The sequence below is a fragment of the Alosa alosa genome, chromosome 1 (genome assembly GCF_017589495.1).
Source record: "Alosa alosa isolate M-15738 ecotype Scorff River chromosome 1, AALO_Geno_1.1, whole genome shotgun sequence".
Taxonomy (NCBI): domain Eukaryota; kingdom Metazoa; phylum Chordata; class Actinopteri; order Clupeiformes; family Clupeidae; genus Alosa; species Alosa alosa.
The window spans coordinates 1,511,167-1,538,666 of NC_063189.1; the positions used below are offsets into that span (position 1 = coordinate 1,511,167).

The 27,500-nt window shown below is 47.1% G+C and overlaps 2 protein-coding genes across 2 annotated transcripts in view; one reads left to right on the top strand and one right to left on the bottom strand.

Moving 5' to 3' along the window:
* The window catches only part of LOC125293936 (BTB/POZ domain-containing protein 6-B-like), a 3,387-nt gene extending 726 nt beyond the window's left edge, over positions 1–2,661 (bottom strand). Inside the window, exons 1-5 of the mRNA XM_048242194.1 lie at positions 2,323–2,661; positions 1,829–2,123; positions 1,622–1,712; positions 1,408–1,526; positions 1–1,037 (exon numbers count right to left, since the gene is read on the bottom strand). The exon at positions 1–1,037 is cut by the window's left edge and continues 726 nt beyond it. Coding sequence (XP_048098151.1) covers positions 5–1,037; positions 1,408–1,526; positions 1,622–1,712; positions 1,829–2,123; positions 2,323–2,410 — 1,626 coding nt within the window. The 5' untranslated portion in view covers positions 2,411–2,661 and the 3' untranslated portion in view covers positions 1–4. The remainder of the gene's footprint in view (positions 1,038–1,407; positions 1,527–1,621; positions 1,713–1,828; positions 2,124–2,322) is intronic.
* Positions 1–27,500, top strand: part of LOC125299335 (transcription factor IIIB 90 kDa subunit-like) — a 61,363-nt gene that overhangs the window by 16,741 nt on the left and 17,122 nt on the right. Inside the window, exons 7-17 of the mRNA XM_048250578.1 lie at positions 4,472–4,621; positions 5,944–6,037; positions 6,949–7,081; positions 7,204–7,243; positions 8,985–9,077; positions 11,266–11,526; positions 20,341–20,402; positions 23,753–23,834; positions 25,462–25,519; positions 25,793–25,922; positions 27,160–27,242. Of these exons, the coding sequence (XP_048106535.1) occupies positions 4,472–4,621; positions 5,944–6,037; positions 6,949–7,081; positions 7,204–7,243; positions 8,985–9,077; positions 11,266–11,526; positions 20,341–20,402; positions 23,753–23,834; positions 25,462–25,519; positions 25,793–25,922; positions 27,160–27,242 (1,186 nt within the window). The remainder of the gene's footprint in view (positions 1–4,471; positions 4,622–5,943; positions 6,038–6,948; positions 7,082–7,203; positions 7,244–8,984; positions 9,078–11,265; positions 11,527–20,340; positions 20,403–23,752; positions 23,835–25,461; positions 25,520–25,792; positions 25,923–27,159; positions 27,243–27,500) is intronic.

Sequence of the window (27,500 nt, forward strand, 5' to 3'; positions counted from 1 at the left end):
GTCCTCAGGCGTAGAACACCAGCTCTGGGATCTGTCCCCCCTGGACGCCGGTTCCGTTGGTGCTGTCTGCAGAACACTGGAACTGGAAGGTGACGTTCCCACTCTGCGCCTCCGTCAGGCCCTCCTGCCCAAAGTAGCTGAGCTCGGTTCCCTCCAGAACCACGCTGACCGTGTAGAACGCATCCGGTTCCACCAGCACCGGGTGCTCCAGCAGAACGGGGAACACGGCGCTGGAGCCGTCGGAGGTGAAGCGTGTGTGTGTGACCGCCAGCGACGCGCCCTGCCGCTTCAGCTCCATCCGCACGCCGTACTCAGCGGCGGCGCCGCTCGACCCGTACAGACCCACGCCGGCCAGGAAGAGCCGTCGGTCGGCCAAGAACTGGATGCTGTCGCAGCGCCCGCGGTAACGCCACTGGTTGCTCCGGTACGCGGCTGACTGGAAGCGGTGGCATCGCTGGGGGCGGAGTCCTCGCCGTGGCGACGAGGGGAAGGGGGGGTGGGGCTTGTTGGCGGCGGTGTACCAGAGGAACATCTGATTGGTCTCCTCGAGCGTCAGCAGGTCGGACTGGGCGGGGCCGTCGGCGAACTCCTGCAGCGAGAGCGACGCGACGCGGAGCAGCGCCAGCGCCGGCCCCAACACACTGCGCTTGTTCCGCGCACACACACTCAGCCCGCGCCGCACACACTCGGCCTCCGCCCAGCGGCCCACGGCAGAGAACACACTCGCCTCCCGCGCGCTCAGCGTCTCGCGCCGCAGCAGGCGGTCCAGCGTGGGCGGGTCCATCTGGCAGAAGGCCTCTGATTGGAGGGCCAGCTCGGCCTGCGCGTCAATCATTTCCCAGCAGCGCTGCGATAGGCCGGGCTCCTCGAAGAGCACACTCTGGCTGAGCAGCACGCAGGCGTTTCCCGCCTCCAGCCCCGTCTCCAGGAAGGCCACACAGGCGCGCGACAGCGCCCCCACCAGGTACTTCTTGGCGGCGTACAGGGTGGCCATCACGGTGTCTGGCGTCAGCTCGATCTCGTCGCTGTACAGGTACCTGAGAGAGGAGACAAGCGTCAGTGAGTGCAGGACAGAAACTTCCAGAAGTTTAGATAGATAGATAGATAGATAGATAGATAGATAGATAGATAGATAGATATATACTTTATTGATCCCCAGGGGAAATTCAAGGATTCATTCCTTCTTTCATTCATTCATTCTTATTCTACTCCACTGCTCCCAACCTTCCATTAGACCCTTCTAACCTCCCTCTGAGGATCAGAGAGACACAGCGCTGCAGTTGCAACCTCACTTAGAAGTCTGTCTAAACCAAAATAACTTTTTGATGGACGGGAAACCGGAGAGCCCTGTAGCTGGGGTGGCCACGCGGGTTATTAGCGCGCCCTGTGATTAGCGCGCGGTCTCACCTCAGGAGGATGAGGAACGCGGCCGGCTCCACATCTGGGATGTGAATCTCGGAATCGGTCTCCGCCAGGTCGCTGTAAAACATGGCGCAGAAGACGGAGCTCCCCACGGCCAGGACGTACTGTGAAGACAGGGAGACGGGCACGTTTTATATCCGGTGCGCAGTGGGTCGGCTATGTGTAAAAGTGAGATACAGAACGGGACCGTGATCCTCACCTTATGTGCCGGAATTCTGAGAGTGTCTCCTGGTGGTCCGACAATAAAATGGACGTCAGCCATCAGTTCGTTATTAAACATTGAGGCGTTTCTGTAGGAAGAGATGTGAGAGTGTTAGTTGTAGCGTAGTTTTCTCTCGACTTGTACAGTTTTCCTGCTTGTCAACACAACCGCTTGTTTACAGCGCGTATTAGCTCGTGAGGTTACCTCTCTCGGAGCGTCGGGTGAGCCGCACTCACGGCGGGTTTCTCTGTGTTGTTGTTGAGGATGTTCTGCTGGGTGGTGGGTGTCGTGGCGGGGCTGAGCGGCTGCGTGACCGACCCGAGGCTGTTCTCCTCGGACGGGCTGACTGCGGTGGTCCCGGCGCTCTGGAGGTTGGTGTGGCTCTTAGCTGAAAACAGTTCCGCTGCCATCTTTTTCTTCAGTGACAGAGTTAAAATCTCATAGCAAACCGACAGCTTGCCCGAGTGTTTCCCAGCCCGTTTCGACTTTTTCAGCGTTTCTGGAATTAAGAGGAGAAACGTCAAGCACCTCATGATGCGACCGTGTTTCAGCAGTCGGCATGCTTCACCGGCCGGCATCGGATAACTCAAATGAACTAACTGTTACTCGGACTCCTAACGAAAGGTTAGCAATAGGTTATAAACATGGAATAAGGACGCCAGCACAAGCCGATAATTTGTGAATTAAATTCTACCAACCCTGAAGGAACTTGAAGAGCAACATGAAGATATATCCGTCCGGCGAAATTATTCCAACTTGGAGTGGATTTTTCTCTCGCTGTTTCATCACATCGCTTTCATTTGGGACCGCCTCGTTAGAAATCCGTTACAGTGGTCGGTAATCCTTTTATAAACGGTTGGCTAATAATAAATCCAGAAAACCGTCAGGTTGCAGTCTAGTCCTTGCTCAGCGTTCGGCCGGTGTCCGCTGTGTGGCATAAGTGTTGAGACGCTATTTCCTTTGACTGGAGAAACACGGAGACTGCCGAGTGCACACTTCTGCAGCTAGCTTACTGAACTGGTCCGCGGCTGCCTGCCAATCAGCGCGCACCCCCGCTAGACGTCAGCAGTGTGTTTTCTCCTCTCCGCCTCCTCCCGCCCCCGCAGCTCGCGCCCAGTCCGCCCCGGGCCGGTAGAGGGGCGGGGGGGGGTAGTGACGGACTTGATCCCGAAGAGAACACGAAACATCTGCAACGCCTGTCACTTGCCTGCCCATCTCAAAACGAACGTTTATTATTTTGGTTAGAACAGCCCAGAATGTGCATGATTTTAGGATGTTTACAATCGCCAATAAGTCCACATGGCAAACTAGAGTTCCAACATTTCATATCCAGAAGAAGTTTTTAATAATTAGTGTGTATTCCTAACTATTAATTGCAACACAATTGTGTGTTTGACTAGCTTGACTAATTGGAAAATGACTATTAATTGAAGCAATTGTGTGTGTGACTAGCCTGATTAATTGAAGCATAAGTGTGTGTGTGACTAGGTTGATTAATTGAAGCATACTTGTGTGTGTGACTAGCTTGATTAATTGAAGCATAAGTGTGTGTGTGACTAGACTAGCTCGACTAATTGGTATATGTCTGACTAGAGAGGTGTGTGTGGTTGAGCACTCCTGCCTGATCGGTACTGAGCTGCATTCTAACGAGTGCTGTGGCGGGAATCAAACAGAGAATTCTCTGTCCCCGGAATATGGTGCTGGCCTTCGGAAAAGTGCACTTTGTTCTAAAGGCAGACAAACCGTCTTGTTCTGCCCGTGGGAACCGTGCGGCGTGTGTGTGTGTGTGTGTGTGCAACCCTCTGCAGCCGTGGTGAGCTCACGAGTCGACCGTAGCCACGGGAGATCTCCGCCTCGTCTGCTGGAGAGTCTTGAGAAACAGCGAAGCGGCTCAGGCTTTCCCGACAGTGCGCGTCAGCTGCCCGCAGCTTATTGTGTCTAATGCAGTCGGAGGATTAGGTGTGTGTGTGTGTGTGAGAGAGAGAGAGAGAGAGAGAGAGAGGGAGAGATATGATAAAGGGGGGCCAGCAACCAGCTGAATTCAGCAGAGGGTTACACACACACATACACACACACACACACACACACTCACTCACTCACCTACACACGCACGCACACACACACACACTCCTTTCTCTTTGACCATCTGAAACCAGTCTGGACTGTCTCCATTCTCCAGTGGTATATCAAAGGTTCCTCATGTGTGTGTGTGTGTGTGTGCTTGTGCGTGTGTTCAAGTTCAAAGTGTTTTATTGCTATATACAGCAAGGAAAACAAGTTTTCTCAGTGCAAATGTGAAATTCTTGTTGCTGTCCACACTGATGCCGAGTTTATAAAAGAGTACACATACATACAATAAATACAATACAATAATAATAGGAGCAATGGCCAAAGTATCAAAGTATCTGCTATGTACATAAAGTGCCACATGTGCATGTGCATGTGCAATGAGGTGCAGTGCGTGTGGGTAAAAGTACAAAAAGCACGTTGTCAGGGCGTTATCAGGGTGGTCCATGTCAACTGTTCAGGAGTCTGATCGCAGAGGGTTTTTAGGCGTAATGTTCTGCGGTTGCCACTTCTGTACCTCCGGCCCCTTGTGGGGTGGGGGGGCAGCAGGGGAGGGGCATGCAGTCCGTGTTGTGGGTGGGTGGAGGCAGCTCTCCTGTGGACATGGCAGATGCTCTGCAGAGAGGGCACTGGAGTCCTATGTGTGTGTGCGTGTATATGTTTATGCTGAATCTGAACCATTCCTGAACTGCTCCATGTCTGAAAGGGTTGTTATCAGAACTTCTTTACACTACACGCTTGATCAGTAGTACCAGACTGAACGTGTGTGTGTGTTTGCAGACCCATGCCTGTACATTCCTCGGTTTGCGCAGCTGTTGGAGTTCGGCGAGAAGAACCATGATGTTTCCATGACGGCGCTGCGTCTCCTGCAGCAGATGAAGCGTGATTGGATGCACACAGGCCGCCGCCCCTCAGGCCTTTGTGGAGCAGGTAACCGTGGTGACGGCATCAGCCGGATGTCTGCATAGGTTACCTCAGAAACACCTGAGATGATGGTCTGCATTGCTTCTTTGTGTGTGTCTGTGTTTGTGTGTGTGTGTGCGTGTCTGTGTGTGTGTGTGTCTGTGTGTTGTGTGTGTGTGTGTGTGTGTGTGTGTGTGTGTGTGCGTGTCGAAGTCCAGGAGTTTGGAGCACGGTCCAGTTCGGTTCAGCCTCCCTCCACAGCGCCCCCTAGTGAAGCTTAGTTGTCATTACTGCACAAAGAGTTTCCCCAGTTAGCCTACTGCATCGTTCAGATTGTAGTGCTAGCACAGAGTTAGCCTACTGCATCGTTCAGATTGTAGTGCTAGCACAGAGTTAGCCTACTGCATCGTTCAGATTGTAGTGCTAGCACAGATAGCTCAGACTATATCCAGGGTTCCCACGGATCATGTAATTTCTGGAATATCATGGGATTTTGGAAAGTCTATTCCAGACATGGAAAGTCAGGGAGAGAGAAGGAGGAGGAGAGAAGAGAGGGATAGAGAGAAAGAAATGGAGGAGAGAGATGGAGGGACTGTGTTCTGGTTTCTCAGTAGGAGCTCTGGAGTGAGAGTTACACACACACACACACACACACACCTTTATGTCTTAATGAGGTCATCTTCAGCAGTGTGCTGGGAGCTGATTATGTAACTGCACTTTAAGGTGTCTGAGTGTGTGTGTGTGTGCGCACATGCTTTTATAGATGCAGGATTTCAACAGAAAACCAAGCAGTTAAGGAGTTTAGGAGCAGGCAAATGTATGTGTGTGTGGGTGCACAAGAGAGGATTTTGAGGTATCTGAATACTCTCCCTCACTCATATATATATATATATATATATATATATATATATATATATATATATATATATATATATATATATACACACACTCACCGACCAAGTGCTGGATTATGCAGTTAGACCTGTGTGTATGTGTGTGTGAGGTGGCTGTTTTCTCAGAGTGGTTGCCTGTTGGGAAGGAGTTGATGTCCATTAAAGTTTCATGGCATTCTGAAAGCTGTGTGTGGGGGGGTTTCATTGGTTATGAATATCAGCAGTTCTCCTGTCTCTTCACTCATCTGTGTGTTTTATGTGTGTGTCCTCATGGTTTTAATGAATATACGTGTGTGTGTGTGTGTATGTATGTTCTGATGCGTTGTGTGTGTGTGTGTCCTCATGGTTTTAATGAATGTACGTGTGTGTGTTTGTGTATGTTCTGATGCTTGTATGTGTCCTGATGTGTGTGTGTGTGTGTTCTGATGTGTGCGTGTGTGTGTGTGTGTCTTGCAGCTCTGCTTGTTGCGGCCCGTATGCATGATTTCCGTCGGACAGTGAAGGAGGTTATCAACGTGGTCAAGGTGTGTGAGGCCACTCTCAGGAAGAGGTGAGTCCTGTGTGTGTGTGTGTGTGTGTGTGTGTGTGTCTGTCAACAGTTGCTTTAAGCTGTTAATATCAGCCAGTTAGAAGCGGAACCACTCGTCCACACACTAGCGAGTCCGAGTCCGACACCTTATCTTCGCAGAATCCGACTCACTCGTCCACACACTAGCTAGTCCGAGTCCGACGCCTTATCTTCGCAGAATCCGACTCACTCGTCCACACACTAGCTAGTCCGAGTCCGACGCCTTATCTTCGCAGAATCCGACTCACTCGTCCACACACTAGCTAGTCCGAGTCCGACGCCTTATCTTCGCAGAATCCGACTCACTCGTCCACACACTAGCTAGTCCGGAGTCCGGACCCTTATCTTGCGCAGAATCCGACTCACTCGCCCACACACTAGCTGAACCGAGTCCGACTTTTATCTTCGCTGAGAACCACTCACTCGCCCACACACTAGCTAGTCCGGAACCGACGCCTTTATCTTCGGGAGAACCGACTCACTTTCGGCCCACACACTAGCTAGTCCGGAGTCCGGCTTTATCTTCGCAGAATCCGACTCGCAAGGAAGCATTCTGGAAACAGCCTGTGTGTGTGAATTCTGACGTGTGATGGCAGAGTGTGTGTGTGTGTGTGCACGTGTGCACGTGCGCACGTGCACATGTACATGTGAGTGTTCAGTGTGTGTGTCTGTGTGTGAATTTTGACGTGTGATGGCAGAGAGTGTGTGTGTGTGAATTCTGACGTGTGATTGCAGAGTGTGTGTGTGAATTCTGACGTGTGACAGAGTGTATGTGTGTGCGTGTGTGCACATGTGAGTGTGCTGTGTGTGTGTGTGAATTCAGACGTGTGATGGCAGCTGCTAAGAAGCTGGTGATTGTCTCTCCCTGACCTCCTGTCGGGTGTGATTGACAGGTTGACTGAGTTTGGGGACACGCCCACCAGTGAGATGACTATTGATGAGTTCATGAGGGCGGACCTGGAGAAGGGGGGGGAGTGTGACCCGCCCTCCTACACCGAGGGGAAGAGGAGACAGCGCCTCCAACAGGTCAGGAGGCCGATCTGCTGCCCTGCAGCACTCTCCACAGGCACTTCAGTCACTCCCATATTATTTACTGTCGTGTGTGTGTGTGTGTGTGTGTCTGTGTGTGTGTGTGTGTGTGATTGCAGCTGGAGGAGAAACTGGCAAAGAAACTGGATGAGATGGAGGGTGAGTAGAAGACACATACACTACACACACACATACACATACACTACACACACACATACACATACACTACACACACACACACACACACACACACATACACTACACACACATACATACACTACACACACACACACATACACTACACACACACACACACACACATACACACACACACACACACATAGACTACACACACATACATACACTACACACACACACACACACACATACACTACACATACACACACACACACATACACTACACACACACACATACACTACACACACACACATAGACTACACACACATACACTACACAAACACATACACACACACACACACATAGACTACACACACATACACACACACACACATACACTACACACACATACACTACACACACACAAATGCACTACATACACTATACACTACACACACATATACACACATACACTATACACATACACTACACACACATATACACACACACACACTACACACACACACACACACACACACACACACACATTTACACACACATACACACACACATACACTACACACATACACTACACACACACACATGCACTACATACACTATACACATTCACTACACACACACACACACACACATATATACACACACATACTACACACACACACACACACACACACACACACACATATACACACACACACACATATACACACACACACACACATATACACACACACACACACACACATACACACACACATACACTACACACACACACACATACACTACACACACACACACACATACACCACACACATACACTACACATACACCATACACTACACATACACCACACACATACACTATACACACACACACATACACTACATACACACACACATACATACACCACACACACACATCACACATACACGCAATAATAATAATGTCACACACACACGCATTAATGCATTATCATAACACACGTGACATGTAACTGTGTGCATCTAGGGTGAAACACGTACACACAAACACGTACACACGTAACTGTGTGCATCTAGGGTGACACAAACGCACACACACACTCACTCACACACATACACGCACACACAGACAAACACACACACATACACAAATACACACACACACAGACAGACACACACACATCGAGATTTAATCAGGTGCATCTAGGGTGACACGCGACACACACACACACACACACACACACACACACACATACACATACACGCTATCATCCATTACACAAACAAACACACGAAGTTCTAATCAGAACACAGGCACAGCCATTTTGAAGCCTGCAGTCATGTTTGTCACTGATGTAATGGCAGTCCACCGGGCTTATTGTTTTTCGAGAATGTTGCACTTCTGTTTGTCATTGTGCACCTAAACTTCATGCCAATAAATCATCAGAAATATTGCTGGCTTGTGTCTAAGCTTCATTACGTCACTGGGTCAATGCCTGTTAGTTGTTTGTGGATTGGCCTATATTTGGTGTTGAAAACGAAACGCCTTTAGACATGAAAAAATCGCTTTTTAAATCTATATTAATGAACACTTATGTCTCAAAAATCGAACAGGATTTTTCCACAAAAGTGACAGCCCTAACACACACACACACACATGCATACACTCACTCACACAGCATTTTGGACAGTACGGCTCATAAGCTGCGTGTGTGTTGTGTGTGTGTGGGGGTGTGTGTGTGTGTGTGTGTGTGTGTAGATGAGGTGTTCTGTTATCAGGATGAGATTGATGGGGAATTGGAGAGCTGCAGACCCAAACCGAGAGGGAGATACGCCACTAGCAGCAGAGTGGGTGAGTTTTACACGCACTCACACACACTCTCACACACGCCCTCACACACTCTCACACACGCCCTCACACACTCACACACACGCACTCACACTCACACACACTCACACACACACACACACACGCACTCACACACACGAACACACACGCACACACACAGATATGTAGAATCATTCAGATGCACTCACACACACGCACTCACACACACGCACACACACACACGCACACACACAGATATGTAGAATCATTCAGATACACACACACACACACACACATGAGAATCTCTTCGTCGAGGAGGCCCTAACCCTGCAGATCACTAAAAAACACTATGCCATAGCCAACCGGGGTACATAGTAGCCTACTGCAGCACTGTCACATAATAACACTATGCCATAGCCAACCGGGGTACATAGTAGCAAACTCACCGATAACACGGCTGTGGAAAATTACGGTTTAAAAGATGTAGCCTATGAACAGCAGCACTATATATATATATATATATATATATATATATATATAAAAGATGTAGCCTATGAACAGCACTATATATATATATATATATATATAAAGATGTAGCCTATGAACAGCAGCAACTATATATATATATATATATATAAAGATGTAGCCCATGAACAGCAGCACTATATATATATATATATATATATAAAAGATGTAGCCTATGAACAGTATATATACATATATATATATATATATATATATATATATAAAAGATGTAGCCTATGAACAGTAGCACTATATATATATATATATATATATAAAGATGTAGCCTATGAACAGCAGCACCATATATATATATATATATATAAAGATGTAGCCTAGTGAACAGCAGCACTATATATATATATATATATATATAAAAGATGTAGCCTATGAATATGTAACTATATATATATATATATATATATAAAGATGTAGCCTATGAACAGCAGCACCATATATATATATATATATATAGATATATATAAAGATGTAGCCCATAAACAGCAGCAATATATATATATATATATATATATAAAGATGTAGCCTATGAACAGCAGCACTATATATATATATAAAGATGTAGCCTATGAACAGCAGCACTATATATATATAAAGATGTAGCCTATGAACAGCAGCACTATATATATATATATATAAAGATGTAGCCTATGAACAGCAGCACTATATATATATAAAGATGTAGCCTATGAACAGCAGCACTATATATATATAAAAGATGTAGCCTATGAACAGCAAAGCACTATATATATATATATATATATATATATATATATAAAGATGTAGCCTATGAACAGCAGCACTATATATATATATATATATATAAAGATGTAGCCCAGAACAGCAGCACTTCATATATATATATATATATATATATATATATATATATATATATATATATATATATATATATATATATAAAGATGTAGCCTATGAACAGCAGCACTATATATATATAAAGATGTAGCCTATGAACAGCAGCACTATATATATATATAAAGATGTAGCCTTATGAATAGCAGCACTATATATATATATAAATGTAGCCTATGAACAGCAGCACTATATATATATATATAAAGATGTAGCCTATGAACAGCAAGCACTATATATATATAAAGATGTAGCCTATGAACAGCAAAGCACTATATATATATATATAAAGATGTAGCCTATGAACAGCAGCACTATATGCGTCCATACATAGCCTAGCCTATGAAGAAGCTACCTTTAAAAAGCATAATTATTAGTGTTTGTTTGTCGTTCGTCGACAAAGCTAGCTGGCATTATAATGTGAATTCCTATAAAATAGCATGCAAGCTGTCTATCCACCCAGGCTGCACATGTGGCAGACATTGCCCATTTCTCCCCAGTTTGCTGATTTTATCTGGTGGTTATTTATTCCCTTGACTGCGTTTGTCATGATTTTTTAAGAATCAGAATTGTAATGCAGGTTTTTAAGGCTTCCCAAACTGATATTAGGTAGTTTGACGCTGATCGGACTTGATCCTCAAAACCCGCTGCTGAAATCCGGAGTAAGTGTAGCGTAGCTGGGGCCTCATTCAGACACACACACACACACACACACACACACACACATACACACATTCACTCACCAAACACAGAACATAAACGTGTGTGTGTGTGTGTTTGTGTGTGATCTGTCCGTCAGACTCCTCGGTGCAGTCAGACCAAGGGGAGGAGCCTGAGGACGAGGCGGAGCTTCGTGAGGCGGCCCGTTGCCTGGCGATGCGTCAGCTGACGCGTGAGTCTGGCGATGAGGATGAGGAAGATGATGATGAGGAGGAGCGGGCAGCGCCTCTCAGACGGCCCTCTGTCGCCGCCCTGCTGGGCCCTCTGCCCACTGCAGCCAGCCTCGGCCTCCAGGACTCCATCAGCAAGTGCCTCGGGGACGAGAAGGAGAACCAGGAGGGTCAGTGTGTGTGTGTGTCTGTCTGTCTGTCTGTCTGTCTGTCTGGTAGTTGGTAGTGGTAATCATCAGAAGAGGGTGGAGTTTATGGCCCCACTGGTCAAAGCTTTGAAGAAATAAGTGGACACACACACACCCACAATTAGGAGACCGAGCCATCCTCTTTGTGTGTGTGTGTGTGTGAGTAGGGTTTGTGTGTGTGTGTGTGTTTAGGGTTTGTGTGTGTGTGTGTGTGTGTGCGTGTGTGAGAGTTGAAGAGAGCTGTCTTCAGTTCTGCTGGAGATGAATGTAAGTTGGTGTGGAGATACTTAGTCACCTCTAAACTTCACACGCACGCACACAGACGGACACACACAGACGGACACACACAGACGGACACACACAGACGGACACACACAGACGGACACACACACACGGACACACACAGACGGACACACGGACGCACACACACGGACGCACACACACGGACGCACACACACGCACACACACACACACACACACACACACAGACACACACACAGACGGACACACGCACGGACGCACGCACACACACACGCACACACACGGACACACACACACAGACGGACACACACACAGACGGACACACACACGGACACACACACACGGACACACACACACGGACACACACGGACACACACACACACGGACACACGCACGCACACACACGCACACACACACGGACACACACACGACACACACACACGACACACACACACACGGACACACACACACGGACACGGACACACACACACACACACGGACACACACGGACACACGGACACACACACACACACACACACACGGACACACACGGACACACACACACACGGACACACACGGACACACACGGACACACACACGACACACACACGGACACACACACACACACACACATATATCTTTACAACCTGCCCTCTCCCTCTCCTTCTTTCCATCTCTTTTCACACAGTTCTCTGATCCAGAAAGTATCCCCCTCTCACACACACACACACACACACACACACACACACACACACACATACACACTCACTCACTCTCCCTCTCCACCACATCCCAATGAACACAGCTGTTGGCAGGATTCCCCCTCAAAGAAGAAACATGACCCACAACTGCAGACACACACACACACACACACACGATGAAGTCAGGACAAAGGGAAAACCACATGAGAAAAAACAATGACAGGTGTGTGTGTGTGTGTGTGTGTCAGGTGGATAAACTCAAGACAGGGGGAGTCTCAGATACAAGCAGCATGGCTTTGCTTGATGTGTGTGTGTGTGTGTGTGTGTGTGTGTGTGTGGCAGGGGTGCGCTGATTCAAGTTACTGTTTCTTGTGTGAGTCAAAAGATGAAAAGAACGAAGAAAGAAAAAAAGAATTCAAAAGAAAAGAGGGAGAGGAGAGGAGAGCCACACCTGTGTGTGTGTGTGTGTGTGTGTGTGTGTGTGTGTGTGGCTTTATGGTTAACCTCAGTGTTTGATCTCTTGTCATGGACAGCTTACACCAGAACAGACTCAAACACCAGCAGAACTTTACACACACACACAGGGGCCTTAATACCACCGAAGCAGGTGCCGTCTCATCAGCAGGGGTGTTGGGCGCTGTGTGTGTGTGTGTGTGTGTGTGTGTGCAGGGGTGTAGTGGGCGCTGTGTGTGTGTGTGCAGGGGTGTGGTGGGCGCTGTGTGTGTGTGTGTGTGTGTGTGTGCAGGGGTGCAGTGGGCCGTGTGTGTGCAGGGTGTAGTGGGCCTGTGTGTGTGTGTGCAGGGGTGTAGTGGGCGCTATGTGTGTGTGTGCAGGGGTGTAGTGGGCGCTGTGTGTGTGTGTGCAGGGGTGTTGTGGGCGTTGTGTGTGTGTGTGTGTGTGTGTGTGTGTGTGTGTGTGTGTGTGCAGGGGTGTAGTGGGCGCTGTGTGTGTGTGTGTGTGTGTGTGGTGTGTGTGTGTGTGTGTGCAGGGGTGTAGTGGGTGTGTGTGCAGGGGTGTATGGGCGCTGTGTGTGTGTGCAGGGTGTAGTGGGTGTTGGACGCTGGGAGCACCGGCCCCACTTCTGGGAGCATTGTTTGATAATTTTAATAAGCATTTAGTAATATAACAAGTGTTGTTACTAGTGATAACAACGCATCATGCAAATGTCTCCAATCAGGCCTCTTTTGTCATAAAAAATCAAGAATGACCGTCATGCTGTAGCCCCCTCCACTACGCGTAAGACATTAAAAACTGCACAGTCGCCGCTGCTCCGCATTATCCGAAAGTAGCTAGAAAGTGGCTAGAAAACAATAGCCTATACAACCAAATCTAGCAAGTATCTTCATGGCCCACTGTTGCAATTCCTTCGCTTGTGTTTTGCAGAAAGCAGGTAGGCTAATCCAGGTCAAAATGACACAAAATGACACGAGTATAGCATTTTTATCAGGAGTAATATGAGTGATAAGGCTATTTAACCATAAGTAATGACCCAACGGTGAACCTGAGAAACTTTAGGAAAATTTACCATTGGTGCAGCTAGCCATTTAATCCAAACAAAACCTTCAAATGACTGGCACGCGAATCCTGCTTGTGCTATTGTTATTGCTATGGTTTGTGCGGTGGTAATGACGAAGCCATGTCATGCATGTTATAAAGGGCCAAGGAGATTAGATCACGCTTTTAGATTACATAGGCTACTCTACATTATAGTTTGTCTGTTTATTGTGGCGATAACAAAAGTAAAGCTACAGACCATATTCATAGACTTTGTGGAAAAGCGTAGTTTGGGTGAAGACATTATATGCCACATTTTATTTTAATTCGATTTTGTGTTCAATAAAGCTGGTAATTTTGGCCTTGGCCTTTACGCACTGATGTATGTGGAGGTTCGTGACAGTTTTGCAATGATGTTACAAAATAGCGCCGCCCCACTTTAAAAATTCTACTGCACCTGAGGCCCTTGGGCTATATGTTTTAAGCCCTCCCCCAACCGCAAATATTAATTATGATTAAATGATACCCGCCCGCGATCTGACCCGCCACATAGCGCGGCGCTTTGGTTAATAACATGCAGTGTAGCCTATGTAAAACCTTTACATAAACAGAAACAGAAAGCCCTCGAATCACGTCAGCCTACCCATGACATCGCTTATCAAAAAGGCTAGCCTACTGCACGAAAACAAGCGTTGGACTTTTACAACACTGGCTGTAGGCCAAGTTAAAAAATGGGTATACATATGGACGTTTAAAAGCTTTTCAAAAGTGCATGTATTTGTCGTGTCGGGAGGGTTCCCCAGGAGTTTTTTTGAAATTCTGTCTACTTAACACACCATTATAACACAGATTGGGAGGGACAGAAATACTTTTAGCCTACAGAACAAGCTGGCTCATGTGACGTGAACATGGCTACCTTATGCATTATCACTACACCACATGGAGACTTATCTCACGTTAACAATGGAGAAAACATAACAGACTATTATATGTGCCATCAGCTAGTACTAAACTTAGCTGTTTAACGGAGATGCAGATCACTAATTCATTTCTTTACTATTGCGCCCATGTCCCATGCTCACTCCAATGAGACAAGGAAATACATTTTAAAGTTGCTTCATTTCCAGGCTATTTGCTACTATATTTACCTGCTACGCTTCTGTTTTCATGGACAGTTACAGAATCCACGGCCATTCGCTTATTGTTGCTTCCAATCCTACCCACATTATTCCAGAGTCACATATTTGTCAGTCAGTTTTGAAGTCACCCTAGCCCCTTAAGCACTCGCTGGGATTCTATTACGCTTTGTTACATTTTGTTACACTTGTGTGGAGAGCTCCAGAAAGAGGGTTAGCTCCAGAGCAGGGCTAGCTCCAGAGTAGGCTAGCTCCAGAGTCGGCACGACGCCAATACGGACACCGCTTATTATTAGTGATTATCATTATTATTATTAGGAGGCCCCCTCATTGTCGAGGCCCTTGAAGCCCAGGTAAGCCCCCGCATTAAGGCTTCCAGTGCACACAATAATACACACAGGAGTTGGGCAGCCGATTGAGTCAGGTAAGTCTTCTTTAATTTTCCGTGATGTTGTAGCGCTAAAACGGGCATCTAATCGGGGTGACCGAGGGCAACATGATCGGGAGAAGGTTAGTTGGTTGTCGAACTACCCTACATTTCTGCATCTCTGGTGAAGCAACAGACAGGGTGCGTCAATGTTGATGTTGATGTTATGATGTATGGTAGGTTTAGCTGGGAGACCAGCAGTTTGGTTTTTGAGAGGTTTTAGTTGAGGGTGTGCCTTCATCCATGTAGATATGTCTGAGAGGTAATCCGGTGATCCTGCGGCTGAAACCGGCGGGTCATTGTGTGGGAAAGGGACAGATAGAGCCGTGGCCTGCATAGCAGTGGTATGAGAAGCCATGCGAACGGATAATCTGTCCCAAGGAGGTGGTGTAGATAGCAAAGAGAAGGGGGCCCAGCACTGAGCCCTGGGGACCCCTGTGGTGATATGGTGAGGTGCAGATAGCTGACCAAGCCATGATATGTTAAACGAAGGCCCTGGAGAGGTAGGGATTCAAACCAGGAGAGAGCAGAACCGAGATTCCCATGTTAACAGTATAGAGAGAAGGATGCGGTGATTAACCGCGGTCAAAGGCAGCCGATAAGTCAAGCAGAATGAGTACTGATGACCGGAAGCGGGTCGCCTCTTTAAGGCTTGTGTTACTAACACAGGCAGTAGAGCCGCTTTTAGTTGAGTGGGTCGCTATTGAACCCAGATTGGTTTGATCCAGAAGTTGGTCTGTAAAGGTCTGTTCGATACCTTTGGATAGGAAAGTGAGACAAATTGGTAGTTCTTAACTAGAACAGAGGGCTGAGAGAAGTTTTTTTCAAAGTCAAAGTCTGCTTTATTGTCAATTTCCTTCACACATGTCAAGACATACAAAGAGATCAAATTGCGCTTCCTACTATCCCAATGGGTGGAAACAAGACATATTTACCAATTAGGTCCAGCTGGTGACAAACATAACATCTGGCAAACAATATGCGCGCAAAAAATAAGAAGGCAATACACGAAGAAATAAGAGCAGCAAAATTTGGTAGAAATTGCAAGTGCATACAGTAGACAGTCAATATAATAGTGCAAAGTCAGTCAATAAATGGCTGAGGTAGTTTTCTTGTTTTGATCTAAGCATGCAAGGGCATAGCAGCAAGTTATGTAAGAGCAGCAGAAGTGTGTTCAGAAGTGTTCAGGACAACAGGACAACAACAACAAGCTGCAAGTGTAACAAATGGAGTAGTGCAAGTGGAGAGTGCAAGTGGAGTAGTGCAAGTGGGAGTAGTGCAAGTGGAGTAGTGCAAGTGGAGTAGTGCAGCAAGGCAGCCACAGGGGTCTAAAAGTCCAGGATGTTATGTAGCTGAGGGGGTGGAGGGGGAGAGAGTTCAGCATCCCAACAGCCTGGTGTATGAAGCTGTTGGTGAGTCTGGTGGTGCTTTTCGTTTCTGTACCCTTCCCAGAGGGCAGTAGATCAAACAAATTGTGAGCGGGTGACTTGCATCACTCAATTTCGGTCAGCCTTGGCGGTGAGGTGGGAGGTGTAATGTCCTTCAGGGAGGGGAGGAAGCACCAGCCAATCCTTCCAGCTGGTGTGTTCACTATGCCTGCAGGGCTTTCCCCTTGTATTCAGCGCAGCTTCCGCTACCACACAGCGATACAGCTGGAGAGGATGCTCTAATGGTGCCTCGGTAGAATGTGGTCATGATGACTGTGGAGCACTGCCGCCTGAGTTTCCGTGAGGAAGTACAGGCGGCGCTTCGAGCTTCTCTCAGCCAGTGCGATGCAGTGTTGGTGGTCCAGGAGAGGTCTTCACCGATGCACCCCCAGGAATTTGGTGCTGCTCACCTTCCACCACAGCACCGTCAATGGTCAGTGTGGGTGACGTATCGTAGCTAGGTCGCACCTCCAACCTGTGCATTGAGCTCCGCCTGGTGATGAGACCCACCAGAGTTGTGTCGCCAGCAAATTTCACCATGTGGTTGTTGCTGTAGGTTGCAGCAGTCAGCGGCCAGCAGTGAAGAGTAGCGGACTGAGCACGCACCTTTGGGGCCCCCGCCTTCAGTGTGTGATGCTGCTTGAGATATTGCCAACACGCATTCACTGAGGCCCTGACAGAGGAAGTCCAGTAGCCAGTTGCAGAGGTAGGTACTGAGTCCCATTTTGTCAAGTTTGCAGATGAGTTGGTGTTGAATGCAGAACTGAAGTCTATAAACAGCAATCTCACATATGAGTCTCTTTTTTTCCAGGTGGGGTGAGGGCTGGGTGGAGGGCAGATTGCATCCCTCTGTGGACCGCCATTCGGCATGCAAACTGGAAGGGGTCCAGGGTGGGGGGAGAATGGATTTGATGTGTGACATGACAAGCCACCAAAGCACTTCATGATGATGGGTGTCCAGTGCCACGGGCGGTAATCATTGAAGCAGGATGGAGCAGTTTCTACAGGTATGATGGTGGCAGCTTTGAAACATGATGGGACGCATGGCTTGCTTCAGGGAAGCGCAAAGATGTCTGTGAAGACATCCTAAGCTCCCCTCACCGCAGTCCCCAGCAGCTATCTACCCGGGATGTTGTCTGGGCCTGCTGCCTTACTGGTGTTGATAGCAGCAAGTGTCCCTTCACGCTGTCGGGCAGAGAGGCACAGGGGCTGCTCGTGGTGGGAGGGGGAGGGGCCCTGTGGGCAAGTGCTGTTTGTGCTTCAAAGCCGCAGCAAAGAAACGGTTCAGATTGTTGAGCCGAGGGATGTTGCTCTCACAGTCCTGGTGGCGCTGGCTTGTAGTCCGTGGAGGGCCTGAAATGCCCTGCCATAGGCTTTGAAGCGCTCCTGCTGTCCTGAAGTGGGTGGCTATCTTGTGAGTGTATTCCTTTTTGCTTCCCTTGATGCCACGGGACAGGTTGGCTTTCGCCATGCCAGCTTCATCCCCAGCCTGTAGGTTTTGTTATTCTGGCCCCTCAGCACTGAGGACATCCCCTGTCAGCCATGGCTTCCAGTTAGCCTGAGGATGATGTCTTTGTGGGTCCATCATTAACGCACTTGGTGATGTAAGAGGTTGGCAGGTTGTGTACCCTCTATGTCTGTCTGATTGTTGTAAGTGGCCGCCTGTTTAAACATTTCCCAGTCTGTTGCGGGCAAAGCAGTCCTTGAAGAGCATCAGAGGCTCCCCTAGGCCACACTTTTACCTGCTTTAACCGGCCTGCTCTTTTGTTTTAACTCCCTTTGTCTGTATGCGGGCACAGCATAACAGTGATATGGTCAGAAAGTCCAAATGTGGGGAGTGGGGGTGGCTTGCATGCTCCCTTTGTGTGTGTAGTGTAGACCAGGGTCCAGGGATGCTGTCTCCCTCTTGTTGGAAATCACCATGCTGGTGTAGCTTTGGAAACAGTTTTAAGCGGTCTCTGCATGGTTAAAATCTTCAGCCAAGATGGTGGAAGCTCGTCATTGTTCACTGGATAGCCTGGTACAGCGTTCACTAAGAGCCGTGTTCCTATCGCTGTTATTGTTGGTATGGATGTATACTGCTAAATTAGCAGAATCACAGTAATTTCCTTGGCAGGTAAAAGGGACGGCACTTTATGATCATAAACTCATCTCTTTATGATCATACTACTACAGTGTCCTGGCACCATTCGTCACGGATGTAAACACAGATTCCTCCTCCTCGTGATTTTCCACCCTTTACAATGGCCCGGTCTGCTCGATAGCATGCTAGCTGCTCCAGTTGTACAGCATTTCTTACATGGTTTATATCAAACAGAACTGAACCTGAACAGCACTCACGCACACCACACACACACACACACACACACACACACACACACACACACACACACACACACACACACACACACAGAGGCAAGTCTTTTAAAAGCACCTGGGATTTTCTGGGCCCCTTTAATGGCAGACTTTTTAAGATTTGGCACAGCACCACACCACGGAAAGTGTGTGTGTTTGTGCGCGTGTGTGTCCGTGTCCATGTGTGCACAGGTTGAGTAGGAGTAAAGCTAGTGCACCTGCCTTGCGTAATTACAGGGAAGAACCTGCCTTAAATGCCTGTGTGTGTGTGTTCAGGACTGCAGGAGTCAGCTTTGAACTCCTCTCTGTAGTCACTGCTGGGTTTTACTGCCCTGTGGTACTAACACACATTAACCTTTAAAACACACACACACACACACACACACACACACACACACAGACACACACTTCTTTCTTTCTCCATCTCAAAGCATGGAGGTTGCAGTCCATGCAGACATTTGTGTATGTCAGGCACCTATGATCCATCACACACAAGTGTGTGTGTGTGTGTGTGTGTGTGTGTGTGTGCCTGTGTGTGTGTGTGTCTGTGTGTGTGTGTGTCTGTGTGTGTCTGTGTGTGTGTGTGTGTGTGTGTGTGTCTATGTGTGTGTCTGTGTGTGTGTGTCTGTGTGTGTGTGTGTCTGTGTGTGTGTGTGTCTCTGTGTGTGTGTGTGTGCCTGTGTGTGTGTGTGTGTCTGTGTGTGTGTGTGTGTGCCTGTGTGTGTGTCTGTGTGTGTGTGTGTGTGTCTGTGTGTGTGTGTGTCTGTCTGTGTGTGTGTCTGTGTGTGTGTCTGTGTGTGTGTGTCTATGTGTGTGTCTGTGTGTCTGTGTGTGTGTGTGTGTGTTTGTGTGTGTGTGTGTTTGTGTATGTATGTATGTGTGTTTGTGTATGTGTGTTTGTGTTTGTGTTTGTGTTTGTGCGTGTGTGTGTGTGTGTGTGCACGCTCCTCTGCCTCCTGACCTCCTGAAATGACCTTTAACTTTTCAACCTTCAGATGCTTCATCAGAAAGTGGAGAACTGGACCTAAGTGGTATTGATGATGAGGAAATTGAGCGGGTGAGTGTGTATCTGTGCGTGTGTTCTTGTGTGTGAGAATGTGTGTCTGTTTGTGTGCGCGCGTGCGTGTGTGTGTGTGTGAGAGAGAGAGTGTGTGTGTGTGTGTTTTTGTGCGTGAGAATGTGTGTGTGTGTGTGTGTGTGTGTGTGTGTGAGAATTAGGGGTGAACAATTATGGAAAATAATCTAATTGCGATTTTTCTCACCAATATTGCGATTGCTATGCGATATGCGATTATTTTTAAGCTCTTTATCTTCTGTCTTATTCAACAAAGACAAGCAATATATTACTCTATAGTATGACCAACACAAAATTAGATACAGTAAGTTCAACATAAACTGTTCTTTCCTGGAGCCCAGGCCTATGTTATGATGGCATTAGGTCATTGAATAAGATTGATGAATGAAATATTTTAATCACATTAGTAGACCTATATTTGTTGAACTTCCAGCCTTAGAAACGTATAAGAATCATTAAATGTTTACATTTTGTTTCTATTTCATGATCTTCTTTCGTTAGTTAACAGTTAGGCCTACATGCAGTGGCACTGACACGGCTTCTCCTTGTCCTGTGCTCTCCATACACCCGTGCGCACGCGCACACACACACACACAGACCCGCTCCTCTCCTCTGTAGGCTACTTGCACGTGAATCGGAAAAACAAACTAGAAAATAAATGCAGCTGAATGACCGTTTAGCTCTGTGTTAACCGAGGTTAGCATCATCAACACCGCAGCGCATGCAAATTAACTAGTTTGTTCATATCACAACAAAGCCAATCGCGGAGACAAAACTCTTTAAACAGGCAAAGTTATCAGCAGTTAGCTATGGAAGCATATGAGTAGCTTTATTCAAATGAGAATGCAATCTGCAATATGCAATTCAAAAAGACATTACATTATGCAATTGACAATTCATTATGCAATTTAATATTGCAATTTGCAATAATATCCAACAAATTGTATTTTAATCTGCAAAGTGACAATGAAATCCTAAAATCAATTCCAATAATTTTGGTTAAAAAATAGAATAAACATGGATTGAATTGCATTCCATTTTGCCGTGGTACTTCAGTCTCAAAATTCAAATGGCAATTCATTTTGCATTTCAATTTTCAATCAAAAGTTCCCGCCTTGACGAGTGACTTGACCGATTGCAGATTGAATGGCCATTTTGAATTTTGCAACACAAAGAGCGTGACTAAAGTGTAATGCAATCACGGGGGGCGCTATTTCTTTTCCATTTGAATAAAATGGTTTCAAAACGATGGCAAAACGCTTTTGCCCAAAATAATCCAAAATCTTTTCAGGCTGGCATTGACAGTTTTGCCAAATATGTTTTAAAATGCAATCCTACATTGCACTTTAAATATTAAATTGCAAAATGAATTGACAGTTAAATGATGAAACTGAATATTGAAAATTTAAGTGGAAGAATAGCAAATAACTATTCAACAGTAAGGTTGAAGATAACATAATGTAACGCTGATGAGAAGTTAGGAGACGGGGAGGCTGATATATTGTTCCAAAACTCCGGTAGTTTATTTCCTATAGATGTACAGGCTAGTGCACGGGCAACAGGAGGTGTCCACTACAAACAACAAACTGTTGTTTTTATCAGCTGGATAAATCACAAATCACAATCTCAATCACCTGTCATTCACACTCATCGGCTAACAACACAACGCGAACGAACTCACTCGCATCGAATCCACTTCTACTCTGACTAAACTTACTAGACTTAGAACCCCTGTATATTCTAGTCCCTCCCTTAGCAACGCTTAACCTATTCAAGAACCCCAAATATTCCTCCGACACCTCCAATCAAAACACATCAGAACTTATTGACACATTCCATGACACAGGAGGGTGGAGACATTAAAATACCGAGCTGCCAGCTGCTATCAATAATAATAACACACACACACACACACACACACACAATAATACACGCGCACACTGGAACACAGGGGAAAGGCCAACATCGAAGTAAATAGCCTCTACATAAGGCCATCATCACAGTTGTCAAAGCTAGATGTGATCATCATTGAAAACATGCCGCTCATTCATACCCCTGGTCTACCGCGCATTACGCTGTAATTTAATATCGAGGCTACTGCGCTGATAAAATCAACGTTCCCAAATCCCATAGAGTAGGGCCACTTACATCTTTGCCCGAAATAAAATGTGTTAAACACCCTTTTGTTCGGAGTTCAGTTCCTGAATATTTGGGCGTTTAGCCAGCACGGACTGAATTGCTTCGTGCTTATGCCATTGCCAACTCCCTCGAGGGACTACAATTCAAACCTGGCCTTGAATCTCGGCGTGCCGTCTCTCATTAACTCCCTCGCCTCCTGCTCATTGATTGGCGCTGAGTCGAAGAATCTACTACGCTCTGAAGAGGCCAATGGCGGAATCCCAGACGGAGTCGTGGGGGAGATGAAAATCGAGTGAAGTAATGAAGGCAATTAAAGGCCAGGCTACCTTAGCTGGTAAGCCACCGTTAGAACAGCTGTGTCAACTACTCGCTGGATAACAACATTATGCATCAATTCATTACATGTGAGATGAAATGTTTGCTCGCCAACCCTTTGATATGGCAATGCCCCCCACTGTTACTGTACCCAGTAAAACAAAGTCCCCAGTGCACAGGTGAATGGCTGCTTAATCGTTAATTAATGGTTTTAATCGTCAGCTGGACAAGTGAACGGGTTACCAGCCAGAGTAGCAGCACAGGGAATTATGAACTAGAACCAGGGACATGGCAGGTTCGAGCAAAAGGTAATTAAGAGGTTTATTTTTAACCAAAGTAGCTCTACTGATCAGACCTTTCTTGACACCGTTAGCTGGTCCTCTTGTTCACGCGGCTTCTTCAGTGGTCGGTGAAGAGTCGGCATGCTTAAGACGCCACACACGGCGCGTAATCACAGCCTTTGCGGTTTGAAAATCGCTGCTTCATCATATCGCGATATTATCGCAAATGCAATAAATCGTTCAGCCCTAGTGAGAATGTGTATGTGTGTGTGTGTGTGTTTTTGCAAAGTAATCGCATGCAGGTATAAAAGGCACTCATGCTGGTGTGTGTGTGTGTGTGCGAAGATCATAAGTGCAGTATGCGGTGTATGTGTGCATATATGTATGTGTTGGCAGTGTGTGCATGCGTGACTGCAAGTATGCAGTGTATACATATGTTGGTGGTGTGTGTGTGTGTGTGAGAGAGATTGGTGGTTATGAATGAAGTGTTATTTTGTATTATGCTGAATTTTGTGTAGCGAAATTGTCAGGTAAGGCAGTTCGAGGTAAGGCATGTGTTGTGTGTGTGTGTGTGTGTGTGTGTGTGTGTGTGTGCAGTACCTCCTAAATGAGAAGGAGGTGAAGATCAAGACGGCCATGTGGCTGCAGCAGAATGCTGACTATCTGAAGGAGCAGAGAGGTGAAGAGACGCATCACCACGCACACACACACGCACACACAAACATGCGCACACACACACACACACACACACACACACACACACACACACGCACATACAAACATGCGCACACACACACACACACACACACACACACACACACACACACATATGCGCATACACACACACACACACACAAACATGCATACACACACACGCACACACAAATATGTACACACACACACATACGCATACACACAAATATGCACACACACACATACACACATATGCGCATACACATACGCATACACGCATACGCATACACATACGCATACACATACGCATACGCATACACACAAATATGCATACACACACACATACATGCATACACATACACATACACATACACATACACATATGCGCATACGCTGGGCTGGGTTGCCACGCATACAAACATACACACACACACGCATACACACACGCACACACACGCATACACGCATACGCATACACGCATACACACACACGTATACACATACGCATACGCAAAATATGCATACACACACACATACACACACGCATACGCATAAAACATGCGCATACACACACGCATACACATACACGCATACACATGCACACACGCATACACAAACATGCATACACACACGCATACGCACACACACATACACGCATACGCATACGCATACACAAACATGTACACACACACGCATACACACACATACGCATACGCACGCATACATACGCATACACGCATACACACGCGCACATACAAATATGCATACACACGCATACACATAAATATGTACACACACACGCATACACATAAACATGCACACACGCAAAACATGCGCATACACACACGCACACACAAACATGTACACACACATTACATAAACATGCGCACACACAGCACACACACACACACACATGTACACACACACGCACACGCAAAAACATGCGCACACACACACACACACACACACACAACATGTTAAGACACACACACACATATGCGCATACACACATACACACACACACAAATATGTACACACACGCACACGCAAAACATGCGCATACACATACACATATGCGCATACACACATGCACACACATGCACACACACACAAACATGCGCACACACACATACACACACACACACACACACACATACACATGCACATACACATGCACACACACATGCACACACACACACTTACACACGCACACGCAAAAACATGCGCACACACACACGCACACACAAATATGCACACACACGCACAAACATGCGCCAAGACACACATACACACACACACACACACACATACACATGCACATACACATGCACACACACATGCACACACACGCACACACACACGCACACACACAAACATGCACACACACACGCACACGCAAAAACATGCGCACACACGCACACACACAAACATGCACACACACACGCACAAACATGCGCGCACACACATACACACACACACACACACACATACACATGCACATACACATGCACACACACACTTACACACTCACACACACACACACACACACACACACACACACAGAGAGAGGTGAGAAGGCTGGAGTGTGACTGTGTTCTTTATCCCTCTCTCAGAGAAAGAGGAGAGGATAGCAAAAGAGAAAGAGCTGGGCATCTACAAGGAAAAGGTAAGGTGTGTGTGTGTGTGTCTGTGCCTGTGCCTGTGCCTGTGTGTGTGTGTGTGTGTTTGAGTGTGAGTGAATGTGAGTGCGCTTGAGCGGATATTTAAGCAGCTTCTCCTCAGCTTTGTGTATGCTGTCTGTGTTTCACTCACACACTGTCACACACTCCATCCCTCTCTCTTACACACCCTCCTCTCCCTTTCTCAGCCCTCTCCTCCTCTCCCGCCTCTCCCCTCCCCCCTCTCCCTCCCTCTCTCTCCCCCTCTCTCTATCTCTCTCCCCAGAAGAAGACTAAGTGGCGGCTCCACGGGCGCACGCCCAATCCAGGCGGGTTCTGGCGGATCGAGGCTATCGAGAAGATGTTGGAGCAAGAAGCTCACCAAGATCAACTACGACGTTCTGAAGGACCTCAACGTGAAGGGCCCCAAGAGCCCCGCACACACACCCGCACACACACCCACGCGCAGACCCACACACACACCCGCCCTCCCATTCGACAGCACGCGGACGAGGCTTGACTCACCCCTCACTGGGCAAGCCAGATCAGCAGCCTGGGGAAGAGGTTTGAGACACACACACACGCACCATATATGCGCGCACAGGTTTTGACAATCGGATGAAACAGAATGCTGGTGCTGTCAGTTAGTTAGTGGTGCTGTCAGTTAGTGGTGCTGTCAGTTAGTGGTGCTGTCAGTGAGTTAGTGGTGCTGTCAGTTAGTTGGTGGTGCTGTTAGTTAGTGGTGCTGTCAGTTAGTTAGTGGTGCTGTCAGTTAGTGGTGCTGTCAGTTAGTGGTGCTGTCAGTTAGTGGTGCTGTCAGTGAGTTAGTGGTGCTGTCAGTTAGTGGTGCTGTCAGTGAGTTAGTGGTGCTGTCAGTTAGTGGTGCTGTCAGTGAGTTAGTGGTGCTGTCAGTTAGTGGTGTTGTCAGTTAGTTAGTGGTGCTGTCAGTTAGTTAGTGGTGCTGTCAGTTAGTTAGTGGTGCTGTCAGTTAGTGGTGATGTCAGTGAGTTAGTGGTGCTGTCAGTTAGTGGTGCTGTCAGTGAGTTAGTGGTGCTGTCAGTTAGTGGTGCTGTCAGTTAGTTAGTGGTGCTGTCAGTTAGTTAGTGGTGCTGTCAGTTAGTTAGTGGTGCTGTCAGTTAGTTAGTGGTGCTGTCAGTTAGTTAGCAGTGCTGTCAGTTAGTGGTGATGTCAGTTAGTGGTGATGTCAATTAGTAAGTGGTGCTGTCAGTTAGTTAGTGGTGCTGTCAGTTAGTGGTGATGTCAGTTAGTCAGTGGTGCTGTCAGTTAGTTAGTGGTGCTGTCCGTTAATGGTGCTGTCAGTTAGTTAGTGGTGTGAGTGGTCTAACACAGTGTTTCTCAAAGTGTGGTCCGGGGACCACTGGGGGTCCGCAAGCTATCCCAAGTGGTCCGCTGGCAGACGTGGTAAAATATAATATAGATGAGTTGTTTGCAATATTGAACCAACTTGTATGTAAATCCAAACAGTTCTGCAACACTGTGTAAGCTACGCCAGTTTAAATCATATTCCTCTGACTGAGTGAGTGTCTATTGTGTAATATACTGTTGAAGTAGGTCTACTGTTTTTATTTTTAGCTAGGTGGTCCGCGTGTGAGGTTTCTATTTATTGGTTAAGTGGTCCTTGGTCTGAAAAAGTTTGAGAAACACTGGTCTAACAGATGCAGCTTTTACCTGTTTTCTGGCTGTCTGGGCAGCCAGATCAGCAGCCTGGGGAAGAGGTGAGACACACACACACACACACACGCACGCACAGATCAGATGAAACAGAATGCTGGTGCTGTCAGTGAGTTAGTGGTGCTGTCAGTTAGTTAGTGGTGCTGTCAGTTAGCAGTGCTGTCAGTTAGCAGTGCTGTCAGTTAGTTAGTGGTGCTGTCAGTTAGCAGTGCTGTCAGTTAGCAGTGCTGTCCAGTTAGTTAGTGGTGCTGTCAGTGAGTTAGTGGTGCTGTCAATTGAGTTAGTGGTGCTGTCAGTTAGTT